Source organism: Lynx canadensis, chromosome D1 (assembly GCF_007474595.2).
Source record: "Lynx canadensis isolate LIC74 chromosome D1, mLynCan4.pri.v2, whole genome shotgun sequence".
Taxonomy (NCBI): domain Eukaryota; kingdom Metazoa; phylum Chordata; class Mammalia; order Carnivora; family Felidae; genus Lynx; species Lynx canadensis.
The window spans coordinates 105,716,394-105,731,540 of record NC_044312.2 but is presented as its reverse complement, the minus strand read 5'-3'; the positions used below and the strand labels follow the sequence as shown (position 1 = coordinate 105,731,540).

General features: G+C 42.8%; 1 protein-coding gene across 2 annotated transcripts; it reads right to left on the bottom strand.

Moving 5' to 3' along the window:
* Positions 1-413: 413 nt before the first annotated feature.
* Positions 414-15,106, bottom strand: SDHAF2 (succinate dehydrogenase complex assembly factor 2). 2 transcript variants are annotated; one of them, XM_030330732.1, is made up of 4 exons: positions 15,001-15,106; positions 10,863-11,086; positions 10,669-10,778; positions 414-1,122 (listed from the first exon to the last, which is right to left on the bottom strand). In XM_030330732.1, exons 1-4 carry the CDS (start codon positions 15,034-15,036, stop codon positions 992-994), a joined length of 501 nt encoding a protein of 166 aa, XP_030186592.1. In that variant the 5' UTR covers positions 15,037-15,106; the 3' UTR covers positions 414-991. The 2 variants fall into 2 exon arrangements, with proteins under 2 accessions (XP_030186592.1, XP_030186593.1); XM_030330733.1 differs by lacking the exon at positions 15,001-15,106 and adding an exon at positions 11,420-11,501.
* Between the last annotated feature and the right edge of the window lie 41 nt (positions 15,107-15,147).

Genomic DNA, 15,147 nt, shown 5'->3' with positions numbered 1-15,147 from the left:
ATCACCCACCGCGTGCTCGTCAATCCTGGCCTGCCTTCGTGAGGTCCACACCTTCAGAAGGTCCCGGCGCAGTCTGGGTCACTACTGCTCTGACTGGATTACAGTTCTGGGAGCAAAACCCCTCCAGCGACACCACTGCTGGCCACACAGGAGTCTCCCGGGCTCCAGGGCTCAACACTTCCCACTAATTCACTCGAAGATGCTATTTCTCATGTGTTGTTACTTTGTCAACTACAAATTGACAAATTACTTGCCAAAGTAATTGGCAAGACCGTAGAAATGCAGAAAAAGTTTGCCACCGTGCTACATGGAAATAAAACCTGTGGTTGGGACTCTGTAACGCTCTAGAGACAAAGGACTACGGATGATGTGAGAATAGACAACATTAAAACCATGGTGCGAGGGCTGGGGCATTGTGATTTTCCTTTGTGAAATATTCTTTAATATTTAATTACGTTTCGGTTTAATTACCTTTCGGCCCACACATTCCTGCTTGCTGCCCTCATTCTGCCTGCGGTGCCTTTGAACGATTCAGCTCAGGGGGCTTGGATCCACTTCCTTTGGTAGAAAGGACCACACTGGGGGCGGGAAGGGGGAATTTCACTTGAATAAGGCCCTGGGCTGCTCAGGGACTGGCCGCTGGCTGCCTCTTCCCACTGAGCACACACCCCTCGTGGCTGAAGCAGTGAGCCAGGCCCATCGCTAACCTACAGTGCCCTCCTGTGGCAGAGGCCTGCCTCCGGAGACAGCAGCCACAGAAACGGACCTGAGTGCCAGCAACCCTGACAACCACTTCTGAGGCGTAAAAACTGCACAAAATTGCCAGAATGAGTCAAACTGAACATTTACACGGCCTGAGAGATGGGTCCATCATTGGAGGCAAGCCGAATGGTCTGGGTGGGCTGTCTAAGGAGAGGCAGGAAGTCAAGGCCACTGCCTATCATGTTAGGGCCTGTGGACTGAGCCCCCGTGGCAGGCAGCGGTGCACAGCTCAACAAGGCTTTTCAAAGAGGTATTCAAGATCCGGGGCACGCAGTCTCTGCTCTTTGTTTTTGTTTTTAGCGAAGTCTCTGAGCATCGTCATGACTTCGTTTTCAAAGATTTCTGGGGCTGGTTTTGCTTCTGCAAGAGAAGGATAGACAGAAAGAATGTCAGTCAATACTCAGGCACAAGGACCTTGAAACCTGAAACTCTAGCCTTGGCAAAGAACCAGTAGATACATACACTGTCTCCATCCTCCCTCTAAGTATACATGGCAGCCTCCACCGGGAGTCGGCAAACTACGGCAGCCCGTATTTGTAACCAGTCCTATCGGAACAGCCGCTCCCATCTGTTGACACACTGTCCGTGGCTGTTGTGGCACTACCACGGCAGGGTTGAGTAGCCGCAACAGAGACCGTATGGCCACAAGACAAAAAGTATTCACCGTCTGGTCTTTTAGGGACAAGTTTGCCGACCCCTGGACCGTCCCAGCTCAGCTGCACCGTTTTGCTCTGCACTTGGTATTCTCTGGTTTTCTGGGTGTTGTGTTTCCCCTTCCAGCCTATGGACTTCCCGAGGCAAAAATCCTCAGTTGTACATGACAAACTAGTAGCTCTACTGACTTAAGCAAAAAGGAATGCATTGCAAGGCTATGCACGCAAAATGGACATAAACCCGGAGAACCAGACTTGAATGGACAGACAATGGAACAGCATCGAAGGCAGAAACACAAGAGCGTCATCTTGGGAGCACACGAGGGAATCCCAGTAAGCACCTTCACCTCCAACCTCTCTCTCCAACTTGAGACACTCACCTAAGGTTCAACTTACAAGCAAAGCCTCCCGCTGGGAAAGCTTGGGTAATATCGTGCTGGAGAATGACCCTCCTATCAAGACCACAATGCTGGGAGAGGGAATTCCTCAAAACGATGCCCGATTCCCCCTCACTCAGCACAGAGCCCGGCGTCCAATGGACCTGGCATCTGTTTTCTATGGCGATGAAAATAAAGTCCAGGAGATTCAGGCTTCCCCCAAAGACAGTGAAAGTTCAAGAGAACACTGCGCTCATCCTGACAACAAAAGCCAGATAAAATACAAAGAGCACGACTTTCTGTGAAGTCGTCAGAGAACGGAGGTCGCAGGCCAACCAAGTAGAATAAAATGTAAGGGAAGAGAAGCCCCTCAAAGGAGAAACTGCACATGGGCACCTGCTCGCCCGAGACAGGTGTGGGAAGAAGAGACATTGGATACCCCATGAACAGGTAAGAAGAGTTTGGCTACAATTTTGAACAAACTGCTCCGAGCCAAGTGTGGGCCACAGACACCAGGGGAGTTCACACCCTGCAGGCTGTTGTCAACAGACCTCCAGAATGCGCTCCTGACAAAGACTAGGTTCAGAGCAGGAAACTGGAGAATGCCTGCCTCAGTGAGGCAGGCCAGGAGGAGGGGAGCGGCCAACAGTGCAAAAAAAAAAAAAAGCATAAAGCCCAGCCCAACCCTTCTCCTCTCAAGAATAAAAGCCTTAAGAGACTGAGACTAGGTCTCCAAATCCAGTCTCCTACAGGGGTAAAAAGGGAAAAGGAAAAAAATTCTATTCCTGTGGGACAGGCAGAGCCAGAGAAGTCCACCCCTGGGAGCCCAGGGCCACAGGGACTGCATGTGAACCAGGATAACAGAGAATGCCCTCCCAACTTTCCTTGCCCCAAGGGAGGGAAGCACCAAGTGGGCGTGACAGGAATCTACGGCTGGGGAAGGACAGAGCATGAAGAGATCCCTTTTGAGGCACAGAAATACAAGGAAGGCACAATGCTGAGCATAGAAGGGGAACACTGAGATATGCCTCTGGAAACTCAGCCCCTACTCTAAGGACATGGTAGCAACAGAGGCTTGTGGTGCAGTGAAGGGAACCAAAGTAGTAACAGAATTTAGGGGTACCTGCATGGTTCAGTCGGTTAAGTGTCAGACTCTTGATCTCAGCTCAGGTCTTGATCTCAGGGTTGTGAGTTCAAGCCCTGCACTGGGCTCCACGCTTGACATGGAGCCTATTTAAAAAACCAAAACCGGGGCGCCTGGGTGGCGCAGTCGGTTAAGCGTCCGACTTCAGCCAGGTCACGATCTCGCAGTCCGTGAGTTCGAGCCCCGCGTCAGGCTCTGGGCTGATGGCTCGGAGCCTGGAGCCTGTTTCCGATTCTGTGTCTCCCTCTCTCTCTGCCCCTCCCCCGTTCATGCTCTGTCTCTCTCTGTCCCAAAAATAAATAAACGTTGAAAAAAAAAAATTTTAAAAAACCAAAACCAAAACAGAATCTAAGGGAGCTTTACTCCTAACTAGACTAATTTGATCCCCATCTAATAGCCTAGTAGAAGTGTGCCCATTTCTAGGCATATATAAATACTATCTACTTTAGTCTTTAGTGTTTTCCGCATAATGTCCAACATTCTATCGAAAATTATGATACACATGCACACAAAAGAGGAAAAACACAACACACTGTGAAGGGACAAAGCAATCAACAGAAAAACACTCATGGATGACCCAGATTTTAGAACTATTAGGGAATTTCAAGTAACTAATATGTTAAAGGCTCTAGTAGAAAAAGTAGACAAAAATGTAGGAAGAGATAAGCAACTTCAGCAGAGAGTTAGAAACTATAAAAGTTAAACGTTAATGTTAAAAATAAAAATACAGGGGCGCCTGGGTGGCGCAGTCGGTTAAGCGTCCGACTTCAGCCAGGTCACGATCTCGCGGTCTGTGAGTTCAAGCCCCGCGTCAGGCTCTGGGCTGATGGCTCAGAGCCTGGAGCCTGTTTCCGATTCTGTGCCTCTCTCTCTCTCTGCCCCTCCCCTGTTCATGCTCTGTCTCTCTCTGTCCCAAAAGTAAATAAAAAACGTTGAAAAAAAAAAAATTTTTTAAAAAATAAAAAAATAAAAAAAAAAAAATAAAAATAAAAATACAGTAGCAAAAAAGCAGATTGACCTCAACAGGCTCATCAAGAGATTCAACATTTGGGGAACTGGAAGACAGATCAATCAATATTACCCAATAAAAATTCCTCAAACTGATACATAAAAAGGAAAGAGTTGGGGTGCCTGGCTGGCTCAGTGGGAAGAACAAGCGACTCGATCTCTGTGGTGTGAGTTCAAGCCCCATGTCGGTGTAGGGATTACTTAAATAAATATTTTAAAAAGAAAAAAAAAAGAAAACAAAGAAAAAAAGAGTTAAAGACACAAAACAGAATCCAAAAGCTGTGGGGTAATATTAAATGGAGTAATGGGATCCAACATTCTCAGAGAACCCAAGCAGAAAAATCCCAAAAACAGACATCAAGACACATCATGTCCAAGCAGCTAACAACCAAAGATCAAACGCTGAAAACATTCAGAAACAAATGACACACTGCATACAAAGGAATAAAGAAAGACACAGCAGACCTCTTGTCAGAAACCATGCAAACCAGAAAACAGTACCCAGAATTTGAAGTTAATGCTGTGATGAAGGTAATCAAAACAAACCCAAACCCAGCTCAACTCCTGACCAGACCGACTCAACCCTGCACACTAACAGCCTGGCAAATGAAATGTGCCCCTGCAAAGTACTGAAAGAAAATACCGTGAACCTATAATTCTATACCCAGTGAAAGAAAGTATCCCTTAAAAATGACAAAAGCAGAGAAAATTCATAATAGTAGACCTGCACTGCAAGAAATATTAAAGGAAGTTCTTTAGGCAGAAGGAATATGATATCAGATAGAAACATGGATCTATACAAAGAAATGAAGATCTCCAGAGATAACACAAAGGTAAACATAAAATATATGTGACACATTGTGTTACATATTGTTGTCATATACACAACACATATAAGAGTTATAATTATCTATACACAAATGTAAAATATAATGTACTCTTTTCCTTATTTTAAACTGCTCTAAAGATAACTGTCTAAAGTGAAGCAGGAGAAATGTAGTGTAGACTTACAGCGTAAGTAGAGGTAAAAAGTATGTCAAGAGCGTCACAAAAGATGGGAGGGAGGATTTGGGAGTATATTACTGTGAAGTTCTTACATCATACACAATTCAGTATAAGATCACTTGAGGAGACACTGTGATTAAGGATGTAGGTTGTAAACCCTACGGCAATCACTAGAAAAAATATAACGAGAGGTATAAATAATAAACCAACAACAGAGGTCGTATGAAATTTAAAATGCTAAAAACCAAACAAACATGGAAATAGAGGGGGAAAGGAAAAAGAACAGATGGAAAAAACAGGAAACAAAGATGGGAGATTTTAGTTCAACCACATTGCTCCTTAATGATATGTAACACACCAGTGGAAAGAGAGAGACCGTAAGATTGAATGAAAAAGAGACTATGTATGCTATCGATAAGAAGCTCAAACTAAACATAAAGACAAAGATATGGGCCACCCGGCTGACTCGGTTGGCAGAGCATGCGACTCTTGGATCTCAGGTTTGTGAGTCTGAGCCCCACTCTGGGTGTAGAGACTACTTAAATAAATTAATTTAAAAAATACATATAAAGACAAATACAGGTTCAAAGGAAAAGAATGGTGTGGGAGGCAGATTTCTAAGTTGGCCCTCAGTATTTCCCACTCCCCTGGTGTACAGGGCCTGCATGATCTTCAGGATTGTGGGCACAATGGTCTTCACTATCGTGATCAGGCTGTATACACGGCACGGCTAACCTCAGGACAGGAAAATTATCTAGGTGGTTCTAACATAAGCACGTGTGGTTTTTTTCGTGCTCTCTCTTGAAAATGAATAAACTTAAAAAAAAAAAAAAGACAGAAAGAGCCATTATATAATGGTAAAAGAATCAATTCATCAATACAATAATCCTAAATATGTTTTCACACACCACAGAGCTACAAGATACATGAAGGAAAAACTGAGAGAATTGAAAGGAGTAACAGACAAATCCACAATGACAACTGGAGATTCTGACACTCTTCTCTGATTAGCTGACAGGATATGTACAGAGAAAACCAGTCAGAATAGGAGGACATGAAGAATAGTATCAACCAAGCTGACCTAGTTGACATTTACAGCACACTTCACCCGCAGGTGCAAAAGACCTGTTGTGTTCAAATAAGTGCACGTGAAACATTTATCAAGTATCATGACCACAGTTCAGGCCATAAAACAAATTTCAAGAAACTTAACCCAAACTATACAACATACGTTCTGTGGTCACAATGGAATCAATAACAGAGAAATATCTGGAAACTTCTAAATAACTCACAGATCAAAGAGGAAGTCAGAAAGGAAATTAGAAAATAATCTGAACTGAATGCAAATGAAAACATTAACATATCCAAAGTGGCAACATGCAGCTAAAGCAGTGCTTAGAGGGAAATTCACAGCATTAAATGTGTATAGTAGAAAAGGTGGTCTCAAATCATTGAGCTCAACCTCCCCCTTAAAAAACTAAAAAAATAAGAGCAAATTAAGCCAAACACAAGCAGAAAAAAGGAAATAATGAGCAGCAATCAATGGAATTAGAAAAAGAAAAATAGAGAAAAATCAATGAAATCAAACGCTGGTTCTCTGAAAAAATAAATAAAATTGATAAACTTTTAGCCAGACTGATCAAGAAAAAAAGAAAAACCCATAAATCATCAAAAATAAAGGAGGGACCTCACTACGGCTCTTCAGACATTCAAAGAGAAAGGGAATACAACCACAACTTAGATTTAACAGCTTATGATAATGGGCACTTATTAAAGACACACAAACTAACAAATCTTGTCCAAGAAGAAACAGGTAACAGGAATTGTTTCACAGCTAGTAAAAAATAAAACATCAGACTTCACAGTTAAAAACTTCCAACGGGGAAAAGCTCAGATCCAGATGGCTTCCCTAGCACATTCTACCAAACATTTAAGGAAGAAATAATACCAATTCTATATACTTTTCCAGGAAACGACAAAGGAGACCACTTCACAACTCATTTTATGAAGACAGCACGACCCCCATCAAAACCAGATGACGTTACAAGATAACTACCCGCCAAAACCCTCATGAAGACAGATACAAAGATCTTCAAAATATTAGCAAATCAAATACCTATCAAGCCCAGGTGGGGTTTAGCACGGTAATGCAAGGTTGGTTCAATATTTGAAAACCAATCAGTCAAAAATTCATCATATCAATAAACTAAAGGGAAAAAAATCATATGACCAAAAAAGGATCATTTCTACAGAAATGCCTAGAAAGCACCTGACAAAATTCAGTATCTATGGAAAAACACTCAATATACTAGAACCAGAAGGAAATAATCTGATAAAAGGAATTTACAACTAACCTACAGCTAACTTATTTATTTATTTTTTTAAATGTTCATTTTTGAGAGCACGCACACACGCATGCACACACAAGCGGGGGGAGGGCAGAGAAAGAGGAGGACAGAGGATGTGAAGCGGGCTCTGTGCTAACAGCAGAGAGCCTGATGCGGGGCTCAAACTCACGAGCAATGAGATCACGACCTGAGCCGAAGTCGGACACTTCACCGACTGAGCCACCCAGGCGCCCAGCTAACGTTATATTTAACGGTGAAAGACTGAATACTTCCCCCCAACAGTGGGAACAAAGCAAGGATGCCTGCTCTCACTGCTGCTATTCAGCATACGAGACATCCCAGATAGTTCAATAAAGCAAATTAAAGATATAAAGGGGGTACAATACAGACTGGAAAAGAAGAAAAAAAAACATCTCTCTTCACAAATGACACAACTGTCTGCATGGAAAATCCCGAAGAATCTACAAAATAGCTTCTAGAACTGAGTGAGCTTAGCAAGGTCACAGGATACAAAAATCAATTATACTCTGACATTCCACCAACAATGGGAGATTGGAAGCTTTTCTTAAAGTACCATTTATAACAGCGCCAAAATACATGAACTACCTAGGTATAAATCCAGCAAAAGATGTCCAAAATAACGCTGAAAACTCCACCACACGGATTGTAGCCGTCAGACTTCTAGGATGGCCCCCACTGAGGTCCCCCTCTTGGTATCAAGCCCTTGTGTGATCCCCATCCCCACCCTGCGCTGGACCGAACTCTTTAATTCTAACCAACAGAACGTGGTGAGGATAACAGAATGTCATTTCTGGGATTATGTTACAAAACACTGAGACTTCCGTCATACTAGCGGACTCCTCTTGTCGCCTTCTCAGCTGGCAGGCTCCAAAGAAGCAAGCTGCCAAGTGGGAGAGGCGCTGGTGACAACGAACAGAAGGCAGCCTCCAGGCAACAGCCAGCAAGGAACTCAGGCCTGCAGGTGGGGAACCTGTGAGGCACTTCATTCTGCCAACAGCAGAGAGAACTTGAAGCAGCTCCTTCCCTAGCTGAGCCTGCATATGAGACTCCCGAACCCAGGCTGACACCTTGACTGTAACCTCGTGACAGAATAATGCACAGGACCCAGCTAAGCCATGCCTGGATTCCAGACCCACAGCAACGATGAGATAATAAAGGTGGGTTTGTTTTAAGTCAGTAAGTTTTGGGGTACTCTGTTATGCAACGATAGAGAACTTGCTGACTAAAGAAATCAAAGGCCTAAATAAATGGAAATACAGCATGTTCATAGATCAGACAATTCTAAATTGCTAAAAAAAAATTTTCCAAATTGATCTGTTGATTTAACACAACTCCAATCAAAATCCAAGTAGGATTTTTTTGTTTTTTTAGAGAAACTGAACAGGTGATTCTAAACCTATACAATTTCTAGAAGAAAACGGCAAAAATCTTCGTGACTTTTAATCAGGCAGAGTTCTGAGATACAGTATCAAATGCACAATCCACTAAATCACCCAATAAAACATGGTACATCACCAAAATTAAAAACTGCTCTTTGCGGGGCTCCTGGTTGGCTCAGTGGGTTAAGCCTCCAACTTCAGCTTGGGTCGTGATCTCACGGGTCACGAGTTTGAGCCCCAAGTTGGTCTCTGTGCTGACAGCTCAGAGCCTGGAGCCTGCTTCAGATTCTGTGACTCTCTCTCTCTGTCCTTCCCCCACTCACACTGTCTCTCTCTCTCTCTCTTTATCAAACATAAATAAACATTAAAAAAAAAAAAAAACCTGCTCTTTGAAAAATAATGTTAAGAAAATGAAAAAATAAGCCATGGACAAGTAAAAAGAAATCTGTAAGACACATCATCTGATAAAGGACTTGAATCCAACATACAGAACACTCAAAACTCAATTAGAAAACAAACCCAATTAAGAAAAAAAACAAAGGTGGGGTAAGATTTGAAGAGACATATCAGCAAAGATATAGGAATGGCAAATAAACACTGAAAAAAGAGCCTCAATATCCTTAATTATCAGAGCCATGCCAATTCACTACAGTGAAATACTACTGCATACTCCTTACTTAGAGTGGCTAAAAACAAGAACAAAACCCGGATAATAGCAAGTGCTGGTAAGGATGTGGAACTTCACACCCAGTCCCGGGCAATCACTGGTCTGTTTTATGCCCCTACACTTTTGCCTTTCCCAGAATATCATACAAATGGAATCATACAGTTTGTATGGCCAGTCTTTGATCCTGGCCCCTTTCACTTGCACAGGACTCGGCAAACTATGGCCTGTGAGCTAAGGATGACTTTTAAATGGTTGAGGAAAAAAGTTATTTCATGACACGTGAAAATTATATGAAATCCAAGGTTCAGTGCCTGTCAATAATTTTATTATATCACAGTCACACTCAATTGTTTACCTATCGTCCGTGACAGTTTGCATGCTCTAAGGGCAGGAGGTGAATATCACGCCAGGGACTATATGGTCGGCAAAGCCTAAAATACTTACTACCTGTCCCATTATAGAAAAAGTTTGCCATAAACATACACTTACAACAGGACTCATTAACCCTTCTCCTGGGTATCTACCCAAGAAAAACTAAAACCTACTTCCACAAAAAGCTATATGCGTTTATAGTGGCTTTATTCATAATCACCTAAAACTGGAAATACCATGATATCTCTCTACTGGTCAATGGATAGACAAACTGTGGTAGGCCCACACAATACAACTTTACTCAACAATACTAAAAGCCCAGAGCGTAAAGAGTTTACACCTTGTGGGTTTTCTAATGGCTATATAAACCTCTAGACTCTGTACCATCACACCCTACACATGGAACCTACAGAATGGTGTCTATTTTACGACTCAGATATTGAGTGGAAACATAACCGAAGACCCAGAGTGTGACAGAAACGACGCGATGTCCCCTAATACCCGTTCTCTCATTTTTCCTTGATAATAAAGGAACCCCCAAGTTACCTAGACACATAGACTATAGTATTTTCTCATTATGATGAGGTGTAGTCATGTGACTAAACTGTGGCTAATGGAAAGTAAGCAGAAGCGCAGTGCGGAATTTCCCAAGAAGGATCCATAAAGAATCGGGTGTGTGCTTCTATACGTCAACTCCTGGCTGGAACATGGATGGGACAGGCAGAGCCTCAGCGAACTCTAAGTAACAAAACCATTTTGCACTTGTTTTGCAAAACCGTTTCTTCACTCTGAAGAATGTGAAGAGTGTTTGGGTTGAGTGTCCATTACGTGAATGAACGGCAAAAAAATTGCCTAGGCTACAATTCCAGACGCAAATCACCGCAAGCCATCCTATTTCTCATATCATGCTGCTTGTTTATCATGCCCAGTACCTGTGGCCCAGTAGTAAATATCCCAGTCGTTACTGGGCTCATTAATCAGACGATCATACAGGTTCAGCTGTTTCTCTGTCATGTGGTGCAGATATTCTTTAGCAAAGAGGCTAAAAACGAGAAAGAGAGAGAAGGAAGCTGAAAAGGCGGTCTCCAGTACAAGACAAGCGATGCCGAGACTCGTATTTCCCTACCTAAGCAGAATACAGTTTTCCAACATTCCCCTCTTTCTGCTCTCATAGAGCAGCCGGGCTCTTTTGGTTTCTATGGACTCATCAGTTCGCTCCTGCCACGGAGGCAAAGGGATTTCAATCATGTCTTTTTGGGAATCTGTTGGGCTGTCACCTCTGTAGAAACGGCTGAATGATGTCGTGCTGAGCGAGGGTGACACTAGGTGGCGCCTTGGCAGAGCAAGCATCTGAAATAAACAAAGCACAAACATCTTTATAATAACTACCGTCACTGTTATTCCCTCAACACTTCCTAAGTACTAAGCTCATTCAATCTCCTTTAGTCCTTAAGAAGTTATGTTGATACTGTTCCCACTTTATAGCTTAGGAAGCTGAGGCTAGAAGAGGTTAAATAATTACCAAGGTCACCCACATAGTGACTGCAGTTAGGACTAGAACATGGCCCTAACTGCACATGTGTTCTTAACTGCTACCTTTCCAGAAATTCTCCAGCAGAAGTATCTTCTTCCTTTGCATTCCCTTAAAGTTCTTATGGTGTTGTATATATTTTAGTTACTTGCCTGTGTTAGAGTCTGAGTATACAGTGACGGCATGGTTCCTAATCCCCAGAAGACTCCCAATCTAGAGAAGGGTAAAACCTATCAAGATGCAACGAGAAGGCAGTGATGCCAGCAAGATGGTGGAACAGGAAGCCCCCACTCCCCTCCTCCCACAGAGACAGCAACTCTACAACAATACATGGACCGATTCCCTTTATGAGAAATCCAGAAACCAGGTAAGAAGCTCCTGAAATAAGAAGTCAGCAAATCCTTCCAATAGAGAATTTATATGCACCAGCCTAGAGAAGATATATCCACACAAAAATGTTTGAGAGGCTCCCAGAATCTTTAGCCAGGCTGACCGCTGAAGGTCTCTCCTTGCACAAAGCCAATCTAAAAAGACTGGGAGAGGGGCGCCTGGGTGGCGCAGTCGGTTAAGCGTCCGACTTCAGCCAGGTCACGATCTCGCGGTCCGTGAGTTCGAGCCCCGCGTCGGGCTCTGTGCTGACGGCTCAGAGCCTGGAGCCTGTTTCCGATTCTGTGTCTCCCTCTCTCTCTGCCCCTCCCCCGTTCATGCTCTGTCTCTCTCTGTCCCAAAAATAAATAAACGTTGAAAAAAAAAAATTAAAAAAAAAAAAAAGACTGGGAGAGCAGACTGTTTCTTTGAAAGCCTGGATTCAACATAAATTTGCAAGGGACACGAAGAAACAGGAAAAAACATGGCCCAATCAAAGAAACAAAATAAATCTCTAGAAGCCAACCCTTAAGAAACAGAGGCGTATGAATTACCTGACAAAGAATTCAAAACAACTGTCATCAAGATGTTCAGTTTGCTCTGGAAGACAGTGAATGAACGGAATGACAATTTAAACAGAGACAAATATTAAAAAGAACCAAACAGAAATTTTGGAGCTAAAGAATACAATAACCAAATGAAAACAAATTCATTATGGGGGTTAACTAGCAGACTTGATCAAGCAGAAGAAAGAATCAGTAAACTTAAAGGCAGGTGATTTGAAATTTCCCAATCAGAGAAAGAAAAAAAAAAAAAGAATGAAAAAGAGTGAAATATGCCTAAGGGACTTATGGGACATCATCAAGCAAGCCAACACAAATATTATGGGGGTCCCAGAAGGAGAAAAGAGACAGAAAGCTTATTTAAAGAAATGGCCAGGGGTGGCTGGCTGGCTCGGTCGGTGGGAGCAGGTGACTATTGATCTTGGGATTGTGAGTTTGAGCCCCACATCGGGCGTACAGCTTACCAAAAAAAAAAGAAATTAATACAAAGAGATGACCAGAGGGGCGCCTGGGTGGCTCAGTCAGTTGAGCGTCCGACTTCAGTTCAGGTCACGATCTCACGGTTCATGAGTTCGAGCCCCACGTCAGGCTCTGTGCCGACAGCTCAGAGCCTGGAGCCTGCTTCAGATTCTGTGTCTCCCTCTCTCTCTGCCCCATCCCCACTCATGCTCTGTCTCTCTCTGTCTTAAAAATAAATAAAACATTAAAAAGAAAGAAAGAAAGAAAGAAAGAAAGAAAGAAAGAAAGAAAGAAAGAAAGAAAGAGCCAGAAACTTGCCAAATTTGGGGAAGTTTGGACATCCAAATTCAAGAAGCCCAAAGGACCCAAAGGACAATAGAAAACAATACAAAAGCATATGAAAGCATAAAGATCACTGGTAAAGATAAATATATGACAAATACAGAATACTGTAATATTGTAAGTGATAGGTAAATCACTTTTAATGCTAGTAGAGAAGTTAAAAGAGAAAAACATCAAAAAATAACAAAATATACTAATAGGTACGCAATATAAAAATATGCAGTCGCGACATCAAAAACATAAAGCGGGAGGAGTAAAAGAGTAGTTTTTTTGCAATGACAGTAGAGTTAAATTGCTATCATCTTAAAATAGATTATGCTTTATGTAAGCCCAATGGTAACCAAAAAGAAAATACCCATAGAAGATACATACAGAAAATGAGAAAAGGATTAAAGCCGGTCTCTACAAACAAAACAAAACAATGAAACACAAAGGATAATAACAAGAGAGGAAAAAAGGGACACAAAAGCTACAAGATGGATAGAAAACAAAATGGCAATAGTAAGTTCTTCTCGATCAGTAATTACACATAAATGAACTAAACTCTCCAAACAAAACACCAGAGTGGCTAGATGGATTAAAAAACAGGATCCAGGGGCGCCTGGGTGGCTCAGTCGGTCAAGTGTCCGACTTTGGCTCAGGTCACGATCCCATGGTTCTTGAGTTCGAGCCCCACATCAGGCTCTGTGCTGACAGCTCGGGGCCTGGAGCCTGCTTTGGATTCTATGTCTCCCTCGCTCTCTGCCCCTCCCCCACTCATGCTCTGTCTCTGTCAAACATAAATAAACATTAAAAAAAATTAAAAACACAAAACAAAACAGGATCCAACTATAAGCTGTTACAAAAGACTCCTTTTAGATGTAAGACTACACAGGCTGAAAAGCGAAAGGATGAAAAAAAAGATAACCCGTGCAAATGGTATCAAAGAGCAAAGATGGCACTACTTATGTCAGCCAAAATAGGCTTTGGGTCAAAAGCTGTCACAAGAGATAAGGAACATTATTATAGAATGATAAAAGGATCAATGCACCAGGAATACGTAACAATCATAAACATACATGCAGCCAACATCAGAGCACCCAAACACGCGAAGCAAACATTGACAGAACTGAAGAAAGAAAGAAACAGCAAAACAATAAAAGTAGATTTCAGTACTCCACATTCAATGGATATCTATCATTGGATAGATATCAATGGATATCTATCAATGGACAGAACATCTGGACAGAAGATCAATAAGTAAACAGAAGACCTTAACAACACTATAGATCAAGTGGACCAAAACGGACACATCCAGAACATTCCAGCAGAACACATTCTTTGCAAGCACCCTGGGAATATTCTCCAAGACAGATCACCTTAGGTTGCAAAACAAGTCTTACCAAATTAAAAAAGGTTAACATCACACAAAGTATCTTTTCTGACCACAATGAACTAAAACTAGAGATCCACAGCAGAAGGAAAACTGGAAAATTCACAAACATGTGAAAATGAACACACTCTAGGTCATGAATAAACCAATAGTTCTAACGGGTCAAAGAAGGAATCAAAAGGGGAATTCCAAAACATCCTGAGACAAGCGAAAACACAACATACAAAAACTTATGAGGTGCAATAAAAAAGTAGAAGTTTACAGTCTGAAATGCCTGCATTAAAAAAGAAAAAAAAATCTACGATGTGAAATCCTAACATGTATTAGACACATTAAGAACAGACTCAAGGACAGAGAGAAGCGGCGCACAGAGGCGATGCAGCCAGCTCCACCTGGGGAACAGGTGAAATCTGAATTGGATGTCGCACGAGTCAGGCACACAGTGGGCTCAGAAAAGAGTGGATGTGACCTGAATCTCCCATGTTTCAAGACGGATCTCTCCTTGGGTCTGCCCTTGCCCTGGGCTATCAGGCAGCTGGACGCTCCTCGCAGTCTCCATGACTGCGTTGGAAGACGAGACTCAGTCCCCACTACGGCCTGCCCAGGACCCTAAAACCTCCACTCTCCTCACCCGTGCCAGACCCGGGAACATGGTGGCCACCGCCATCCTTCCCGACCCTCACCGGAAGCCTGTGGCCCAGGCACTTCCGGACGCCTGGACTGTGGACTTCTGCTCTGAGGACCTAAGCCGGAAGATGAGTCCCTGCGTATGGCGGAA

Excerpts from the sequence above, each read along its gene's own strand:
- SDHAF2 (XM_030330732.1), bottom strand. The coding sequence starts at position 15,036 with ATGGCGGTGGCCACCATGTTCCCGGGTCTGGCACGG. Across the intron at positions 11,087-15,000 it reads TGTTCCCGGGTCTGGCACGG|ATGCTTGCTCTGCCAAGGCG; the intron begins GTGAGGAGAGTG and ends TGTTTATTTCAG. Across the intron at positions 10,779-10,862 it reads GAAAACTGTATTCTGCTTAG|CCTCTTTGCTAAAGAATATC; the intron begins GTAGGGAAATAC and ends TCTCGTTTTTAG.